The sequence below is a fragment of the Arvicola amphibius genome, chromosome 8 (assembly GCF_903992535.2).
Source record: "Arvicola amphibius chromosome 8, mArvAmp1.2, whole genome shotgun sequence".
NCBI lineage: Eukaryota > Metazoa > Chordata > Mammalia > Rodentia > Cricetidae > Arvicola > Arvicola amphibius.
The window spans coordinates 107,479,431-107,499,782 of record NC_052054.1 but is presented as its reverse complement, the minus strand read 5'-3'; the positions used below and the strand labels follow the sequence as shown (position 1 = coordinate 107,499,782).

The following is a 20,352-nucleotide window of genomic DNA, read 5'->3' as shown; positions in this document are numbered from 1 at the left end:
AATGACATGATTTTTGTGTGTGGTATAAAGCACTAGTAATGGTGAGCAGGAACACAAAGGGATCATCAACATCACTAATGATCAAGGAAGTAAAAGTTAAAACTACATTGAGAAACCATATCATACCTGTTAGGATGCCCATTAGTGAAAGAAAAACAGCAGAGAGTTATGAGAGTTGTCGAAAACAGGAAGAAACTGGGACCCAACTTAGTTTCCTTTCCTGTTGCTGGGATAAAATACCATACCAAAACAACTTAAGAGAGAAAGGGTTTATTTGGCTCCTGATTCAAGGACAGAGTTTATCACGGCAGAGAAATCATGGAGGTAGGGGCTTGAACCTAATAACACCCAGTCACGAGCAAAGAGCAATGAATGTGTTCATGCTAGTACTCAGCTTCCTTTCTCCATTCTTACACAACCCAGGAGCCTAGGGAATGGTGCCACCCACAGTAGGCAGGTCTTCACACTTTAATTAAAGTGGTCAAGACCCCCATTGGCTAACCTAACTTAGAAAACTTAGGCGATCTTTGACTGAGACTTTCAAGGTGATTCTAGATTGTGTTAAGTTGACTGTTAACCTCTGACCATTAGTTAGCCTTAACCACCACAGAACTCTGGGACAGTGTTGGTGGGAACATAATGTGGTACAGATGCAAGGAAAAGAATTTTCAGGTTCTTCAAGGGTTAAAAATAAAAAATGTTATATGATTAGGCAATCCCGTTTCTGTGTGTTTACCCGTTAGAATTAAAAGCAGAATCTCAGAGAAATAGTAGCACCTTCCCATCCAATGCAGCATTATTCATAATACCCCAAAAGATGACAACAACCTAACCATCCACCAACGAGTGTCTAAAGAAAATGTGCTGTCTCCGCACAACAGAATGCTATTTGGGATATAAGAGGAAGGAAATCTTATCAGCAGCTACAACATGGACCACGTAGACATCATGCTAGGTGTGGCAGAAGGACAAACACTGTGCAATCCTACAGCTAAAGGTCAAACCCACAGAAGCAAAGCATAGAAAGGTGGTTTCCAGGGGTGTAAGAAGGAGAAGTTGGAAGCTGCTGGCCAATGTGTAGTGTAGTTTCAGTGATATAGCATGAGTAGACAAAAAGGATGTGCCATGTATCAGTGTGCTGATAGTAAGCGCTTCAGCAATATACCTTTATAGTCTTGCTAAGAAGGGAGACCACTCTGCTTCTTATCACAATAAATACATTACATATCAGGAACTAGGGGCCGGGGAGATAGCTCAGCCATGGAAATTGTTTGCCTTGCAAACACAAGAACTTGAGTTTACTCTTCAGAACTCACATCAAAAAAGCCAGGCGAGGTGACACACATTTGTAAGCCCAGTACTAGGGAGGTAGAAACAGATGGATCCTTGCAGCTTGCTGGCCAGCCTAGCCTACTTGGCACATTCCAGGCCAGCGAGAGACTCTGTGTGCTCACTAGTTTTATATTGACTTGACACAAGCTATACGTATCTGAGAGGGGGAACCTCAATTGAGAAAATGTCTCTGTAAGCTCTCCGGCCTTGGTTCCCAAAAAAAAAAAAGGAAAAGAAGAAATGATCATCATTGTACAAAAAGGATGGCAGCCATGTGTAACCAATTTACCACATGGACTGTGCCCGGTGTGTGCCCAAGGACAAAACCATTAAGAAGTTCATCATTCGGAACATTGTAAAAGATGCTGCTGTCAGGGACAAAGCCAAAGCAGGTGTCTTTGATGCTTATGTGCGTCCCAAACTCTGCATCAAGCTGCGTTACTGTGTGAGCCGTGCCATTTACGAATGGCATGGCAGTAAGAAATCGATCTCGTGAAGTTTGGAAGGACCAACCCCCCCATCGTGATTTAGTCCTGCTAGTTCTGCACCACAACCTCCACCAAAGCCCAAATAAAGAGGTGGCTTCATGAGGACAGAAGAAGAAAACATCTTGGAAAAATAAAATGGAAGCTATACCTTAGGGAAAAAAATCAGGCTGTAGGCAAGACTGTAGGGCATTATATGAAATAGTAGTAAAGGTGGGAGGGGCCAGCCCATTGTGGGTGGTGCCATCCCTAGACTGGTGGTCCTGGGTTCTATAAGAAAGCAGGCTGAGTATGCCATGAAGAGTAAGTTAGTAAATATCACTCCTCCATGGTCTCTGCATCTGCTCCTGTTTCCAGGTTCCTCCCCTGTTTGAGTTCCTGTCCTGACTTCCTTCCATGATAATGGAAACATAAGTCAAATAAACCCTTTCCTCCTCAGCTTGCTTTTGGTCATGGTGTTTCATCACAGGAATAGTAATACTAAGACATCTTGAGAAGAAGAAGAAGAAGAAGAAGAAGAGGAGGAGGAGGAGGAGGAGGAGGAGGAGGAGGAGGAGGAGGAGGAGGAGGAGGAGGAGGAGGAAGAAGAAGAAGAAGAAGAAGAAGAAGAAGAAGAAGAAGAAGAAGAAGAAGAAGAAGAAGAAGAAGAAGAAAGTGAGTGCCTGAGGAACAACACAACTGGCCTCCACACTCAAGCATATACAAGCATATATGTGCACATGTACCTGTACACAGACACACACACACACACACACACACACACACACACAGAGAGAGAGAGAGAGAGAGAGAGAGAGAGCACATTTAGTGTCTTTGGGCTCCTTTTCCTAGTTACAAGGACTTTTATAAGGGATATAACTCAGCTGGAAGATCACTTGCCTTGCATACACAACCTGGATGTGATCCCACGCCTACCAAAAGGGCCTTATATGACCACAAGAGACCATCCTGGCTAGCATTGTTCCAACTGTTTGCTCTCCAACAGATCTTTTATCAATCACGAAGGATAATAAGTAACTCTGCACGTACCCTTGTCCTGTAAAGTGAGGTGTCATTTACACCGACAAAAATCCAAAGCAAGTTTTATGAAATTATCCATAATTATTTTGTAATTTGCAAAGCGCACCATTATCTTCCAGCAGCGTCGTGCAAAGCAAACGTGGAAGTCATTTCACAGATCTAATTAAGCTGGAGATATTTTTCTTCCTTGCCCGGGTGGGGGTGGGGGTAAAGGTTTCAGATTCTAAAATTGCTTCTTCAGAGACAGTAACATTTAAATGCCTTTACAGAAATGTCAAGGCACTCTTTCCACTAGCTGCCAAAGAGCCCCAAGTTGTACTGTTGGAATTAAAAGGCATTCCTTCCAAAAGACAGGGGCTCTGAGAAATGAGGCAGCCACCCCCTGCTGATAATTAATTCAGGCAAACAAATTAGCCCAGGGCAGTAAGCCCAGGGTTTGAAAACAATGGCTAATCCAAAAAGAATTTTTTTTTTAATAGAAAAGGCTGGAGAGATGGTTCTGTGGATAAGGGCACCTGCTACAGAAGCAAAGAGATCTGAGTTCAGATCCTAGCACCCACATTTAAAAAAATACCCACTGTGGCTGCACACACTTGTGACATCGGCACTGTGGGGCAGGGGCAGAGACAGGAAGCTCACTGGGGCTTGCTGGCCACCAGCCTAGCTCCATGCTCAGTGAGAAACCCTGTCTCATGGGAATAAAGCAGAGTGTGATGAAGCCGAACACCAGGAGAGGGTGTGCCTTTGTGAGAGCGTGTGTGTGTGTGTGTGTGTGTGTGTGTGTGCGCGTGCGCGCGCACACGCGAGCGCCACAGACAAGGTCTGCCTCTGAACCTGGAGCTCACTTGATCAGCTAGACTGGATGCTTTATGAGCTCTAGAGATCAGCCTGTCTTGCCCTTGCCTGCTTAGTCTACAGACACTTGCTGCTTGCTGTTCTTGGCACTTCACATGAGTAGTGAGGGTCTGAACTTGGGTCCCCAAGAACGAGCAGCCAGCACTTTCCCAACTGAGCCATCACCCCAGCCTTGCAATGTGAAGCCAATACTATACACTGATCTCCATCTTACCATTGGGACGTGTCTGCAAGCATCACTTCCTCCTCTACTAGAACAGGTGGCTAAGGCTGTAACTGCAGTGTTCACAACCATGACAGGCATGTCTTGGATGGAAATCCACCAAGTCAAAACAGTGTTCCTGGATCCAAAACACTCCCGACTGCTCACATGTTCCTATGACATTCCAGGAGTCCTAGGTGCCCCAGACACAAAGCTGCATAGCAAGGTCTCCACCCACAATGTTCTCCAAGCCCAGTAGCAAGTGAGTAGCGCCTGCTTTGGTGTCAGGCCCTGCGGTGGTTTAAATGAGAACGGCCCCCAAAGGTTCATGCAATGGAATGTTCGATCCCGAGGAGGTGCACTGCTTAGGAAGGATTGAGAGGTGCGGCCTTCTTGGAGGAGGTGTGTCACTGAGGTTTCAAAAGCCCACACCAGGCCCAGTTTCTCTTTTCCTGTCTCCTGCAGGAAGATCATGATGTAAATTCTCAGCTACTGCTTCAGTGCCATGCCTGCCTGCCGCCACAGTCTCTGCCATGATGGTCTTATTAGACTAACCCTCTGAAAAGGTAAGCAAGCCCCAATTAGATGCTCTGGGTTATAATCTGCCTTGGTCATGGTGTCTCTTCACGGCAGTAGAATAGTAACTAAGACAGGTCCTTTGCATGTGTTGCTGAATCTTTATCAAAACCCAAAAGGAAGTAAGTATCTCAGTCAGCAGAGAGCTTTGCCTAGCATTCAAAAAGCCTTGGATCCCATCCCCAGTACCACATGAACCAGGTACGGAAGTGTATACCTATAATCCCAGCACTGGGAGGCAGAAGTAGGAAGATGAAAAGTTCAAGGTCATCCTCGGCTATACAGTGAATTAGAGGCCAGTATGGGCCTAATGAAACCCTGTACCCAGAACAAAGCAACCACGAAAGGGCATAACTGGTCCCAACTTAAAAACGAGAAGTTAAGGGTAAAGAAGTTGATTGCGACCACACATTAAAGCCTATGTGCTCTTCCTGCTTCCCCATGTTGTCCCAAAATACATTGTCTAGTGTGTCTATCTGCTAGGGCAGCCATAACAAAACAACACAGACTGGGTAGGTTAAACAACAGAAACTGAATTCTCACGGTTCTCCAGGATGGAAGTCCAAGAACAAGGGCATCGGGTTGATCTGTCCTTAGCTGGCAGGGAGCCACCACTTGCTGTATCTTCGCACAGCCTTTCCCCTGCCTACGAACACTGCTGGAGAATTCCACTATAGCTGCTGGGTTACAACTTCACCCTTGGGACCCTTTTGAACTTTAATGACCTCTTTCCATGTCTGTTCATGTGTGTGCATGTTTGTATAGCATGCACATGTTTGCATATGTGTGCAGAGACTAGAGATCAACCTCAGATGTCATTCCTCAGTGCCGTTAACCTTGTTTTTTTTTTTTTTTTTTTTTTTTTTTTTTTTTGAGACAGTGTTGCTTAACTGGCCAGTGAGCTCCAGGGCTCTACCTGTCTCACTGCGCTCTCCCCTGCCCCCCCGCCCCGCCCCAGCACTGTGTGAGTCATTGGGTAGGTTCTGAGCCCAAGCTCAGGTCCTCGTGTTTCCACAGCGAGTAATTCATACATGAGCTGTCCCCACAACTCCTTTCATCACCTCTTCAAGGGCCCTGTCTCCATAGATAATCACACTGGAGTCAGAGCTTCCAAACGTGAATTTGGGGATGGATACGTAAGTATCCATCCAAAGTCATTCACCCATAAGATCCCAGCTCAGGGCTTCTTCATTATGTCTCTGCAGTACTCCCCCCTTATCTCAAGTTTTGATTTTTGCAGTCTCATTTGACCCACAGTAAATTGTGGCCTGTAAGCTTTACATGGGAAGTTACCAAAGTTAACCATCTGTAAGTCATAAACCACATGCCCTTCTCAGTACCCCCTCTCTTTACCCCATGTGGGACATGAATCATCCCAGCGTACCCATGCTGAACCCATAGTACAGCCTGTCCTCTAATGTCTGTAGGTCCCACAACCAGGGACTCAGCCTACCACAATTAAATACTATTTGGAAGAACAGTTGTATTCGACTAGACATATATAGAATTATATTCTCCCTAAATAATACAGTAAAACAAGCATTTATGTACTATTTACATAATACTAGGAAGCATAAAACAAATAGAGATGGTTTAAACACACAAAAAAAGTACGTAGATTGTGTGGAAATACAATATTATTTTCTACAAGGGGGTTGAGCATCTCCAGATCTTGGATGTTATATTTGTATGCTGGAACCATGTCCTGCAGACACCAAAGGGTGACCATTTAGAAAGACATTGGCACATGGTGTCAGGCCATCCACTGGGGACGCTGGAATAACTGCAAATATTAGTGGGGGCAGGAAATGAGACACTGTATTGATATTTTGGAGCCTATCACACTTCTCTGTTGAACACTTGCCTGTGAATTGTTGGGTGTCAGGCACACCCCTGACTCCTATGCACTGGATCTCAGCAGCATTCTTACTCCAGAGGTGATGACCCAACCATCTCCAGTCATGGTCCAAAGGGCAGAAATTCGTTTTGAGAGCCACCATCCTAGATTCGTTAAGGTGAGGATGATTTGAAGGGAGCTGGGGACATGAAGGTTTCAGATTGTTGCAAAGGGTGAACAAGAAATTATTAGAGAAAGAGACTGAGCATCAGTCCCCAGGCTGCATCTGCCACTGAAATCTGATTATAAAGGAGCCCTGGATGATGCTCCCCAGCAGTGCTGGTCCACAACAGGAGATGGACACTGAATTCATCTGGAACTAAGTTTACACCAACCAATGGGGTTATGGCAAGAGTAAGCCTAGCACCTCTACTGGTGGTTCTGAGGTACTGAGAAGTCTATTGCCTTTTGGCCACCAGCCTGGATGTGATGAGAACTCTTGGTTATCAAGCTGACTGCATGAAGAGATGTCTTCAGGATGAGTGAGGCGTGTCTGTAGGAGGGCGTTACCAGAGAAGCTGGACAAGGAGAAGAACAAATGAAGGACAAGGACAGGCCATGAATGTGAATACAAAACCACTACACAGGCTGGGGTACCTGTTGGGCTACAAGAAGCCATGTCTTAGTTTCTGCTGCATTGTTGTGAAGAGACACCATGAACAAGGCAACACTTAGGAAAGAAAGCATTAATTAATTGAAACATTACAGTTTCAGAGAGAGAGAGAGAGAGAGAGAGAGAGAGAGAGAGAGAGAGAGAGCGCACCTGGGCCTGGTATGGGCTTGTGTAACCTCAAAGTCTACTCCCAATGACAGGCTTCCTTCAATAAGATCATAGCTCCATCCACTCCCTAATGACAAAGCATTCAAATATATGAGCCTATGAGGGCCATTCTTATTCAAACCACCACGCACAGGAAGCCAGCCATTGTGTGCAAGCTCTCCCTGAAAAGGGGAACTTACGGCTGCTGCCACTGCCCATGGATAGCAAGCTGCAGTTTCTTCGTTGTTTTAATGCGGTAGCACACCAGTAAACCCTCCAAGGAGTTTCTAGGCCCTTAGTATCAGTGTGGAGCTGTCTGAACTGAAGCTACTGAGTTTTTTGCTTCTCCTAGGTCAACAGCCATTCTGAACTATCCCATCTTCCAGCTGTACAATCCAATCTAACAAATCCCTCTGATGAACACACACAAACACACACACACACACACACACACACACACACTACTGCTTCTGTACCTCTAGAGAACCCTGAGAACTGGGAGTGCTCTGGCCTCACCCACCCCAGCAAATGGGCTGGCTGGTGGAGCCATCTTCCAGAAAGGGTTACCCCTACTTTTCAGGCAAGGAGACCACAACCTACCCTGAGTGACTGACTCAGAAGCTCAACACAGATGTGGGAGACTCTGAATAGGAGAAGGAAATGCTCCCAAACACCTGCAGCTCTGGTCTGAAGTGGTGCTCACCGGACTCCGACTCGCTCCACTGGGAAGCAAAACCTCCCACGGCCAGTTCTTCACCTTCCCCAGCAGGCTCCACATCATTTAAACACCAGCATAAGATGGCTGCCACCCACACTGTTTACTCCTTAGTTCTCCTCACCTAGCCTGTCATGTTGGCACCCCCTGAAAACTTTCAAACTCTGAGGCTCTGGTTGTAGCCAGATGGCTTTCACACATCGTGTAACAAATCCCAGCAACTCATCCATTCCTGTCACCTTGGGGGAAGAAGGGGGCGATCCGTGTTTTGTGCTGCCTCAAAGGAAGAAACCTGGCGAGATCACCCAAACCCAGCAGCCGTATGCTCAAGCCGAACAGGCCAAGACTCACTGCTCAGGCCCCAGCTCGACCTGGATTCAGGGCAAAGGCAGCTTGAAAGAACTTTTTTGTTTCTGTGTTTTTACTTTGCAGTCAAGCGGCAGTCAGTGAGACATGGGGAGGTTTCTTTAAGGACACTAAGTTTTCCCCTCTTTTCCGTGTGATCAGGTAAATGGAACATGTATGACTTAGATTCAAGTCTAGGCCAGTTCCCAGAAGATCAAATCCTCCACCTCACCCATGGGAGTTAAGAGATAGAAATGAAGGATATAATCCTGTTCTGTTAATAAGAGGGTCTGTGAGCTTTCAAGTAAAAATCCCTTAAGGCAGGGAGCCCAGGAGTACCGAGAGGTGTTGAGTGGTGGCTTCCTTTTACAGAGCAGAGCATTTTTTAAACACTTGGGAGGAGACGGACCACTGAGGAGGCTGCCACAATGAACAGGGACTCCAACAATTTGACAGTAGTACCAGGGCATTGCTGAGAGCTACGTAAAAGGTAAACCGCAAACACCTAGTGATGAGCAGACTGTAGAAGGAGAGAGGGTGTGAGGGCCGTCCCTGGCTCTTGCCTTGGCTTAGCTTGAACTTCCGCAAGAATGTTCTGAGGGCTGTAAGAGGGTACATTTACTGAGGCCGATTTTTGTTCTACAGACTTCCCAACACAGTCAAATCCACTAGCAGGAAGTGGCTGAAGAGAGTGAGGGAGCAGGAAGGCACACAAGGCACTTTCTAGAAGCTAACCTTAAGTGAACAAAAGGGACTGGCAGTTTCTCTCGGAAAATCAGAGGATCTGAGAAGAAAGTAATGAGTTTGCTTTCACGAGAGGGTGTGCCTAATTCTGATTCTATTGCCAAACAGTGAAGTCGAGGCTAACAAAGGAGGAGGTTAGCATGCCCTTGACCCTGCCCATGAGGTTCTGACACAAGAGCGCACCAGCACAATGTCTGCCATGCAGTAAGCACCTGATCCACTTGCTACGTGGTCATGTGGTCCAAGGTACAGATATTATCTAAACAGATAGCCTAGGTGTCATGTTCTAGAAAAGAGGAGCAGGTTCACACAAACTGTAAAAGCTCTGAGTATCTGAATGCTGAAAGATGCCATTGCTCTAAAACACCATATCACAGAGGCAGCAAACACACACACACACACACACACACACACACACACACACACACACAACCTCACTGAAAAAAAAAAAACACCAGACAATACCAGCTCAGCCTTCCATAGTGCCTGGCTGGTTGGCCCAGCTAACAAACCAGCAACTCATAGGCCAGGAGTTTTCTAATAGGAGACATGCATTTACCTTTGACTTTTTCAAAGCCCACTTTGCTATAGCCTCATCCCCTGAGAGTCACCTCCAGGATGGATCTGGTTTTCCACTGGGAAGTAGAATTTGAATCACTGCTCAATACCCAAAAATACGTTCTGAATTTTCTCTTTTAATAGTTCATTTTATGCTCCTCAAGACACAGATTAGTAAATAAAGAAGATGCCTGGTCACACTGCTGAATTAAATTTGCTAAGAAAAATCCTAGGGCAGAGTAACCTGTGCATTCATAAATGCAAAAGAGTTCTTTTTGCATATGTCTGGTTTGAGCAAATATGCATTAAAATGCCTGGGAAAATATTTTCAAAAACTGACAATGGTTGTTTGGTTTTATATATTTAAGTGTACATGTTCAAATTTTACAATTCTCCATAGCAGAAGTATGCTATTTGTATAATATGAAGGATTTTTATCATCTTCACTTTCTTGATATTATATAGCATGGCAAATTTAAGTACTGCCTTGTGTTACAAGGGAAATGATGATCATATTCTAAGGCTAATTCCTACTGAACAGTGAGACAATAGGAAATAACAAGAAAAGGCCTGTCTTCATTATAGACTTTTTAGGAGATGGGATGAGGGGAACTCTCAAAGTCTATAAAACAAAGGACAAGCCTTATTCAGACATAGGAAGCAGCACCACACCAAGAGGGATCACTAATAAAGAAAATGCTTTTTAAAACAAGAATTATACTAGTAAATCATTGGAGACATTTTTGTTTAAAACCCAGAAGTTTCTCTAGATTAAGTGTGTAAATCATAAATCATATTTGAAGGAGAAATGCATTGGACTAGAGCAAAAACCACCAGCAATCTATTTATAGCAACAAGCAGAATTCTCCTTCCAAACACATGTAAGGACAAACAAAGAATCACGCCATCCACGCCATCACTGTGACATGTGGGTGGCACAGCCATGGTTACAAAGAGCATCAAAAGTCAAGTGAGCTCTGTGATGCGCCTGTCACACAGAAGTACTTGCTGTGTACAGGCGATTCATCTTAAACTTGATCGTCATCATGAGAATTTTCTAGCAATCTGTTGACGTAAACATTGGCCTGAAAAGAATTCTCTTAAGATTGCATTCAGAACTAGGTTACAACCTAGTCACATGCAAAAAAGTACAGGCAATCCTCCCCCCCCCCCCTTTTTTTCTCTTATGACTTTTCTGTGTCGCTTTTGGCCACTAGAGGGTGGATTCTACCTACGATCTAAACTGGATACATAGGGGGAGGAGGGGTTCTTTAAAATTTAATCACAGAGGCACTATAAAAGGATGTCTTTTATGAAGACTACATGGTGCCAAAATATGAAGATCAACCAATCAAACTGCATTTAAAGAAGAAATCCTATCCCCTTTAAGAACAAAACTAGATTCTCAAATATTCCTTTGCTACCATTCATGACGGAATTCACCAACGTGTCCTTTGAATATAGGATATCTGCAATGAACATTCCTCATTCTAAAGCAAACTATTCACCCATGGGCTCTAAAAAGATCGTTTTCAATAGAAATGCCTCTAAGTACTAATCCTGATGAGACAGTACTGCTCAAACTATTTGAAAGATGATTCTTCTGAGGTGTGGCTTATGGTTTAGGCAAAGATGGGGGAAACCCAAGAAGGAAAAGGTTTCCCATGCTAGAGGTTTCTGGCTGTCCAGTTAAGAGGCTGGACCAACACAGAGAACAAATGATGGAGGTTGTAGTGCAAAGAACCGGATGATGAGATGTAGACACACACAATTTTATGTATATACATAAATATATCTAATATATATAAACAAATTGTGAAGGGTTAAGACATTGGAGCATTTTTCAAGATTAATTGCTTTTCATTTATTTCACAGTTGATTAAGTTTCATTTTAATAAACTGCCTTGTCAATGGATTGAGAGGACCTAATCCTAAAATCTGATAACTAAAATGCTCCAAAAAATTGAAATATTCCCAGAGTCAGCATGATAGCACAGGTCAAAAATTTCTCACCTAACCTCGTGATGAGTTACAAGCAAAGTGCACATAATTATTACAAAATATTACATCAGATCATCTCTAGTCTCCTATAGAAGTATGGAAAAAATTAAAAATTATTGTTTGGATAAACCCTCAAGATTTATCATTATGTGCCTCCAAATATTCCAAAATCAAAAAAAAAGATCTTAAATCCAAAACATATTTAGTCCCGAGAATTTAGGGTGGTGCTACTCGGCCCATATATATATATATATATATATATATATACCTTGATGTGTCTACACTTACTGCTTTGTAGTAGAGGTTCTCGTGTTGCAGTTCCTAGGCCAGCAAGCAACAGATTCCCCTGAGAATGTGCTATAATGCATGCTCTTCGGTCCTCCCGAGACTAAGAAACTCTCACGGTGGGGCTCAGGCCTCTCCTTGTACAACAGTTCCAGGGGATCCAGTGCCTTTCACTGACCTCCACAAGCTTTCGGCATACATGTGGTACACATACATACACGAAACACTCATGTACATAAAATAAAAACATCTTTAAAAATAAGGCAATCTGGAATGATAAAAATGAAATGAAACCTGTCTTCAAGACAACAAGTTCAAAGCAGCTCACGGATGGATCTTCAGAGTAAAGCAAAGACAGGAAGGAAGGGGGGTCCTATTTACTCGCAAGAGTAATGTTTCCTGTAGTGTTAGACTGAGGAGCCTCTGCACTGGGATGTAATAACTTTGACTGTCTACAAGTCACTCACTGACCAATAATCAAGGCTGCCTTCAATCCAGGTGTCCATATTTTCAGGGGCAATGCTGAGAGAGGAGTCTGAGAGTTTGTTCTTGTGATTGTTCAGCCAAAGTAAGAGGCCGAGATCACAACTAATGTGGGAGCAGGGGTTCCACAGCTAGGCTTCCAAGAAGTCTAGCCTTTGGTCATGAACAGCCTGTAATATCAAGCCAATACAAATGAACATGAGAGTTCCACTACCTCCACTTCCTGCCCTCTGGACTCTACATACCTTGATTTCTTTAAGAGGAAGTACATCAGACGTTTAGCACAGCATCTTGATGAAGTGAATTCTCAAGAGATGGAAGCAGCTCAAGGCATAGTCAGCCCAGATAAGGTCAATGTCCCATTCCACAGAGCAGGTCTGCATGGCTAAGCACTCTCAATTTGATGGGCTCATCTGAGGGAGCTACAAAGACAGCTAGCACTTAAGAAACTCCAGAGAAATTCTTCATCTTTCAGTCCTTATTACCCTCGAAGAATAAAGATGGCCATTTAACCCTGTTTCTTATTTATTCTGAGACAGCAGAGGCTCTGGGCCCTGAGCAGCTACATTCAATCTTTGTATCATCTCCCCGCGTAGGGGAGTCAAGGGCAGAGAGATGACAGCCATGGGCCTCACTTCATAAAAAATGATGAATCAGGAAGTACCTCCCTTACAAAGATCTGGACAGCCCCTGGCCCTTAACTCTTTTATCACCTCAATCAGAAAATATAATGTTCAAGATGCTGAGTAACCCTTAAATCTTTGGACAATTCGGTATGCACATATAACTGGTGAGGAAGTAACTGGCAACTGAGTTGACAGGAGAGATGGAGCAAAGATAATATTCAACATCTTACTGTTACATGGTTATTGCTACCTTGGGTTGTTTTGCTTTACTCCTGGAGCTTGAGCCTAAATCCTCATACATGCTAGACAAGCGCCCAACCACTGAGCTATCTCTTCAGTCCCGCTTTCCCTTTTCATTTTGACACAGGACCTTAATTGTTCGCCCAGGCAAGTCCTGAACCTGTGATCATCCTGTCTCAGCATCCTCAAGTAACAAGGATGATGAGCATGTACCATAATCCTTTTTTATCTAATGTTTATCTTTTTATGTCTTAGACAAAATTCCGGTGTGGTCTTGTTTCAGTTTTCCCTGCCATGGCATCTCAGCGATGTCTGATATCATCATGCTTGTCTTGATGTCCAGCAGGAATCTACAGGACTCCATGCCGTGTGCACTAGGCCAGCTCCTAACAACTCCAGGATCTATCTGCAGGTGACAGGCAAGATGTCAGTGGCTGTTCTTCTCTTCCCACCTTCTCAGTTCCATCTGCATTTCAAGGTAGATTAAAATTGTTTTTATTTATGGGTTTTTTTTTTTTTTGTCCTGCAGAGGACAGACACTGAAGAATGAGGCAGGTTCCCATGAACGAAAAAGCACATGATAAACAAGTCTTCCTTCATTTCTTCCTTTTGGAGTCCAAATGATAAAAACAGGCAGCACATTTTGGAGAATGAAAGGAAGGATGTCACATAATTGGGACCTACACAATACACTCTGCTCACACGCAATCTATACCTCTCATGAACAAGGAGCTGGAGCAGATCCCAGCATGTCAATACAAGAACTGTCTTTGTCCCAATAAACCAGAGGAAGTCCCTTGGCTAATAGCCATAAAAGTTGCCCACTGGACTTATCCCAGAATCTGAATGTATCCAGACACTCATTAGCGAGCAAAATGACGTCCTATAGGTGTGTTAATTTCCTTGTTGCTGTTCAATTAGGATATGAATATCCTAACCATTAGGTCTCATCTTTATTCTGCTTGCAGGCAGGGCTATCTGAATACTGATGTGGTCAAGCCTGAAAACCACAGTAGGAAGCAACACCTGCTATGTCTCACGAGCCACATAGCAGAAAGGCAGCCTACAGGTGACACAAATGTAGAAAACAGAAACAAAACAGCATCTGAGTCCTGTGATTTCTAAGGACAAGAGCAACGGGACTTTGTTTGGAAGGAGCCTTATTTTATTTAGTTTGTTGTCTGGATGATGTCATTGGTTCACCGCCCCGTTGGTGGAGAAGAATTGGCTGGGAAATGTGGCCAACACCCTTCCCAGGTCTAGGAGCCCAACTGACTGCCATTGAGATTACAGTCATGACAGACATTATTCTTAAAATTCTAATTTGATTCATATGTTTGCGCCCAAGCTACTCTAACACCTTTCACTTTCAGTTCTTTAAGATAGGTTCCCCTGCAGAGGTGGGGTGACAATCAAACAAGCACGTGGTGAGCGCTCACTCAAGAGCACTGGGAAGCCAAACCAGTCAGAAGAAAGCTGAATCCGGTTGCTTCCAGTCGGCCACTGCTGCTGATGCTGGTTATCTGCAGCACTGACTCTAAAATGCCATCTAAAAGATGCCACCATTGTACCTAGTCACGAGATGTCGTGGCTCCACCTGCAATGGCCACAGTGTGCCCTTGACACGTTCACACCTAATACACGCAGCATTTCCAAGACCTCGGTTCTCCAGCCTCTGGGAGATTTCAATTTGCAATTTAAAAAAAAAAAAAAAAGAGTGGCCTGTCACTTAAAACTGTCACTGGGAGATGACATTTCAGCAATTACTCGGTGGTGACATTTTATTATTTAGTATTAAAGTGCCGTCAGAAGCCCTGGGAGCACTAAGCTAAAATTGAGACTTGAACGTAGAGCACCTGACAGACCTGATTCGCAGCCATCAGAATAGCATGGTTGATTTCTTTGTTTTTTTTTCAGATGAGAACTAATTACCAATCTGGTATGATTTCAGTCTGCTGCCATTTATGAGACAGAATCTGTTCGCTCTCTCTAAAGATGGTCCAGCCCACCACTCTGCAGCCAGACACCCAATTTCACCCATTCTTATAAGACTCGACTATTATGCAAACGCGTGGTAAAGCAATTACATGCTCCAAAAAAATTAAGATGAGAAATTTCCCATTCACAGGCCTGTCATGTTCACTTTGTCACATGTAAATCCCGGCCAGATAATTGAAGGCCCTTTTTCATTTCACATAAAGTCGCCTGACCACCTAAAGTGTGTTCCTTCTGGAAGCAACTAGATGTCCCAAATTTGTTGAGCAAGCCCTCATGGGATCAACCTCAGAACCCCTCTGGAGGCTACATAATGAATGAAGGTATTATGGAATAGAAGATGTGTTTTCTGTGGGTTTCAAGGCTACTGAGGGATGATTCTGGACCACAGGTGACTACCAATCTAAATATTCCAGGTAGACACAGGTGAAGCCCTACTGGAGACAGCAGTAAGGCAAGTGAAATAGAAATGATGTCTCAGTCCACCATGCCTCAAAAGATGCTACTGGAAACCCCATGAATGGTGAGAAAGGTTGAAAGGATAGATGGCCCTTAACACCACACAAACACAGGAGCTGCACTGAATCCTCCCCTCAAGCTTCCTACCCAAAGAGGAAACTGAGGCCCAGGGATTCTCTGTAAATGTCTTATGTTCACGGTGAATAGACAGAGGCATGGCCTTCCCAGTGCTGCCAACTGCTCTCCCAGAGTAGAAAGAGAAACGCTGAGTGATATATGTTGTATGTTTCTGCTTAGGATTATCTCTCTCTCTCTCTCTCTCTCTCTCTCTCTCTCTCTCTCTCTCTCTCTCTCTCTCTCGTGTGTGTGTGTGTATGTGTCTGTCTGTCTCTCTCTCTCCCTCTCTGTCTTTGTCTCTCTCTGTCTCATACACACACAGAGAGAGAGAGACAGACAGACAGAGAGAGAGAGAGAGAGAGAGAGAAAGAAATTTATCTTCAAATAACTATAGTCCACTTAAAATTTTTTTAAGTACTAAATATGCCAGAGACTTTCATATGTTTAAGACAGGAATTCAGAGGAGAAAATGTTGTTTTCTGGTCTGCCCTGCTTGGGTCTTCTCTGCGAGGCTTGTAGGGAAAGAGGGTGCTCACAGGCAGGTGACAGAATATGGAGAAGCTCCTAACAGCAATAGTTCACTTTCAGTTGCCATTGAGGGGGGATGACCCCACGTGCTTGGACATCTCCAGAGAACTTGGGCATGGTGAGCCCTAGTCACGCCAGCTATGAGACTTGGTTCTGTCCAGTAAGATGGCACATTCTGCGCACAGCAAGCGGTCCTAGGGGTGTGTTCACCATGTAGGAAATGGTACAGCCCTGCTCTGCCTCCTCCTTCTGCATGCAGCTCTGCCACATGTGGGCTCGGGTTCCCATACCTGAAAGTCAGGTCCAACATGCTACCATGTCAACCAAGACTTCCCCAGAGAAAGATGATGAAGACTTAGAAAAGACAGAAATGGGGTTATTTCACTTTGAGGTTTACAGGGAACCCCCAAATATTACTTTGATCATTAATTGCACCTGACAGGTTAGGTAGATGATGGTACCCAGATATTTTATCCATATGCATGCCTAAAGGCATTTTCTCTTAGGTGGTATTAAAATTTACGAAAGTAGTCTCTGAGAGGAGATGACCATGTACTGTGGCCAGGAATCATCCCAGAACTTGGAGGTCCGAAGAGCAAAGCCTCAGGTTCTTGCAGATGAAGGATTTTAACTTCAAAGCCCAACACAGACATCACGCTAGTTTTGCAGCTTCCGCTATGGGTTTTGGACTTGCCAGTCCCCACAATTTCATGAGCCAGTTACTTAAAATAAACCTCAGCATGTGTGTGTGTGTGTGTGTGTGTGTGTGTGTGTCCTGCTCCTCTGGAGAATCCTAGCAGTGTTACCAGGCAGATTAAACAGCCCTTCTTCTTTATTGCAGAGCTCAGAAGAAAGAAGAACTTGGCAAAATATCAGCTGCTTAGAAAATCAGAGACTTAAGAGCCTATGTGCGAAAAGCTCTGTGGCACCTTTCAAAAGCTTAACTGCGTTTCCCTTAGCTGCACTGACTCTTTTAACTGATTTGTGAGTATGAGACATGGCCTTTGAAAGCCAGGCACTGGGGCCTTAGCACCAGAAGCATTGGGGTTGGTGTTGATTCAAAATCTATTTAAACACATATACACCAGTCTCTCACTCCTTGGGGCAGAATGTCACCTGTCACAATCATTAGTGTATCCTTGTCACTGAAGGATGGGGAAACATCCCAAGCAGTGCATTGTTAGGTGACTCCATTGTTGTACAAACACTGCTGAGAGTGTTCTCACACGTGCTAAGGTGGCTAGGATGTCCAGAGAATAGTCAACCCGAAGGACCGGCAGTGTAGATGCAGGATGTTGTAACTAAACATCCCTGTGGGGTGCATGACCATGTCCCACTGTAAAGATGATGAGAGTGGTTTTGTTTCTGGGGTACCAGAGAGCAGGCATCCCAGGACTGGAGCACAGTCTTGGGTCAGCAGAAGTGGGTACCGGCTGGCCGCACTGACTGGCCAGGGTCACATGTGACGAGAAGTAATGTAAAGACCTAGCTCACGCAAAGACAGAGACATGGGTATGACGGGAACGAGAGAACGAGCTACCCATGCGCTCTCTGCAGACACACTAGGAGGTTAGAGAGACGTCGATGAGGACAGGTCATCACTCTGCCTTCCGGGTTTCCAAACTTCCACAATTTAAATAGCACTGTCATGAATGCAATGTATTTCTGGGAAATAAATGATGAAGCTAGTGAATGTTTCCAGAGGAAGCTGGGTGTGTGTGACATGCTACACACGAGTAGGAATGTTAATAGACAGCAGTGAAAGTGGACCGCGTTCTGCTTTCCCTGACACGAGCGTTGTGTTACAAGACTCAGTTGATTCTCAATTTCTCCATTCTGTCTTCTTGCACTTTCTAATTTTCTCACAGTGAATGTGGATGGGTCGAATGGGTTAAAAACAGAGGCCTGCTGATAGCTCTACCAAGAGTAAGTCTGACGAGTAGGTGTGCACCAGACAACGGGAAGCCACTCCTGTGTATGTCACACTCTGTGGGTGACCTTCGCTCAGAGACAGAGATGAACTCATAAGCCGTCTAGGAAATGCTTTGCTGTCTATGTGGAGAACCAACCTGGATCACAGAGGCACTTGTAGCTGGTGCCCACGCTGCGGCACGTGCCGTGAGCACACGGGCTGAGGGCACAAAAGTCAACGAGCTGGGCACACGTTGGCCCTGTGAAGCCTGGACTGCAACTGCAGGTGAAGTGCACGCCGTCCACATAGCAGGTGCCATTGTTCTGGCATGGAGACGACACGCAGGGGTCGACCTTCTCTTCACATGCAGCGCCAAAGTATCCTGCAAGAGAGCATTAAAATGTTAAAGCGGGGCTGGAGATGTAGCTCAGTAGGTAGAGGACTAGCATGGACTAAGTCCTGAGTTCAATCCTCAGCCCTATATGAGCCAAACATAATAGTTCAAGTCCTATAATCCTAGCACTAGGGAGGTCAAGGCAGGAGCTTAAGAAGTTCAAGGTTAGCCTCAAGTATGTGGCAAGTTTGGGAATACATGGGATACTTGAGGCTTTGCCTCAAAGAATAAAAATAATAGAAGATTAAAACGTATTTGCACACCTTGACTACTTCAGATATGTCACAACCCAATAAGACCTATAAAATTGGTTATCATAGATTTGGTAGGCCTATATTAAAATATCAAATCCTGTGTTTCTGCTGTTGAAACACAAAATATAAACACAAGAAATTTGGACATACTTCGTATGTGTGGTATATCTATGCATGGTATGTATAGGTGTGTGTATATATATGTATGTGTGTATATATATATATATGTATGTATATGTATATATATGTGGTGTGTGTGTATAACCTAAAATATGCCAAAAATAAGTAGACAATAATTACCTAAAAGTATGAAAAGATGTAACACTAAATGTAAAAGAGGAAAAAACATGTAAAATAGTAAATAATGAAGACATCTCCCACCCATCCCTATCATTTGTCTTCTATTCAATTTCTTGAAAACATATAATACATTTAAGTGTATAATTTCTAGATTATAATTCATCCTTCCAGAACATACAAGTTAGTGTTTTTAATAAATATATTCAGGTGTTCAACCCAAAGGATGCTATCTCTATTTGTGTGTGTGTGTGTGTGTGTGTGTGTGTGTGTGTGTGTGTGTGTGTGTGTATGAAAGGTTGAGTCTGGTGATGGGTAGACAAACACGGTACCGTCTCTTCTTACAGTGCGGTTCCATTGGGAAACAGTTACTAAGCACCCACACAAGTCACAAGATGAGTGAGTCACCATGGCACGACACTGTAAGAATGAAGGCAGGTTCAGAAGACCATACATCATATCATGCCACTTGGTATAAACGTCCAGAAAAAGAACAGATGAATATATTAAAAGTTGATGTGGCTGCTGTGGCTGCAGGGTGACAAGAGATTGAGGACAATGGACATTGGTGGCCATTGGGTTGCGGAAACATTCCAAGATGATCCACGTGAATAGTTGCACACTTACATGGATTTACTAAAATCGATGAGTTGTGCAGTTTGGAAGAATGAGTTATAATCTAGAAATTATACATGCAAGCATATTTTGTGATATAATATTATGTAAAGCTGTTACACATTTCAATTTTAAATGAGGTGATCAGATAAGTGCTTTTGATTGTTTTCCGTATACAAAATTTGGCATTTCTCAGGCTAAAATTTATATATACATATAAGTCTGTAAATCTCTTCAGTCACACAGACATATATTTAACAACGATATGAATGTAAATGTTTTCTAATACTTCAAGACTAATTTAAAAATTTATTAAATATTTAAATTTTAGAAATAAAAGCTAAGTAACATACTCATGAGTACTTTCCCTTTGATATTGTTTTCTCATCTCTTTTAGTTTATATTTATAGTCACACATAATTCCTTAGTGATATTGACAACTTCCATAGTTATTGTTAAGAATACAATCAATCTATAAAAATGAACAAAAATAGCCACAGATTTAATTATCTGAAGCACAACTCATAAGTGAGCATAACGAGAAATAGAAAAAAATTAAATGATATTCAACATTTTATAAACTTCCTTTAGCTTTTATGTTTCAGAAACACAACTAAGAATATAATCTACAATCAGTTCTGATAACGCTTGAATTCT

At 43.6% G+C, this 20,352-nt stretch overlaps 1 protein-coding gene across 1 annotated transcript in view; it reads right to left on the bottom strand.

Annotated features, from left to right (window-relative positions):
* Positions 1 to 20,352, bottom strand: part of Dner (delta/notch like EGF repeat containing) — a 282,293-nt gene that overhangs the window by 42,849 nt on the left and 219,092 nt on the right. Inside the window, 1 exon segment of the mRNA XM_038340268.1 lies at positions 18,293 to 18,517. Within this exon segment, the coding sequence (XP_038196196.1) occupies positions 18,293 to 18,517 (225 nt within the window).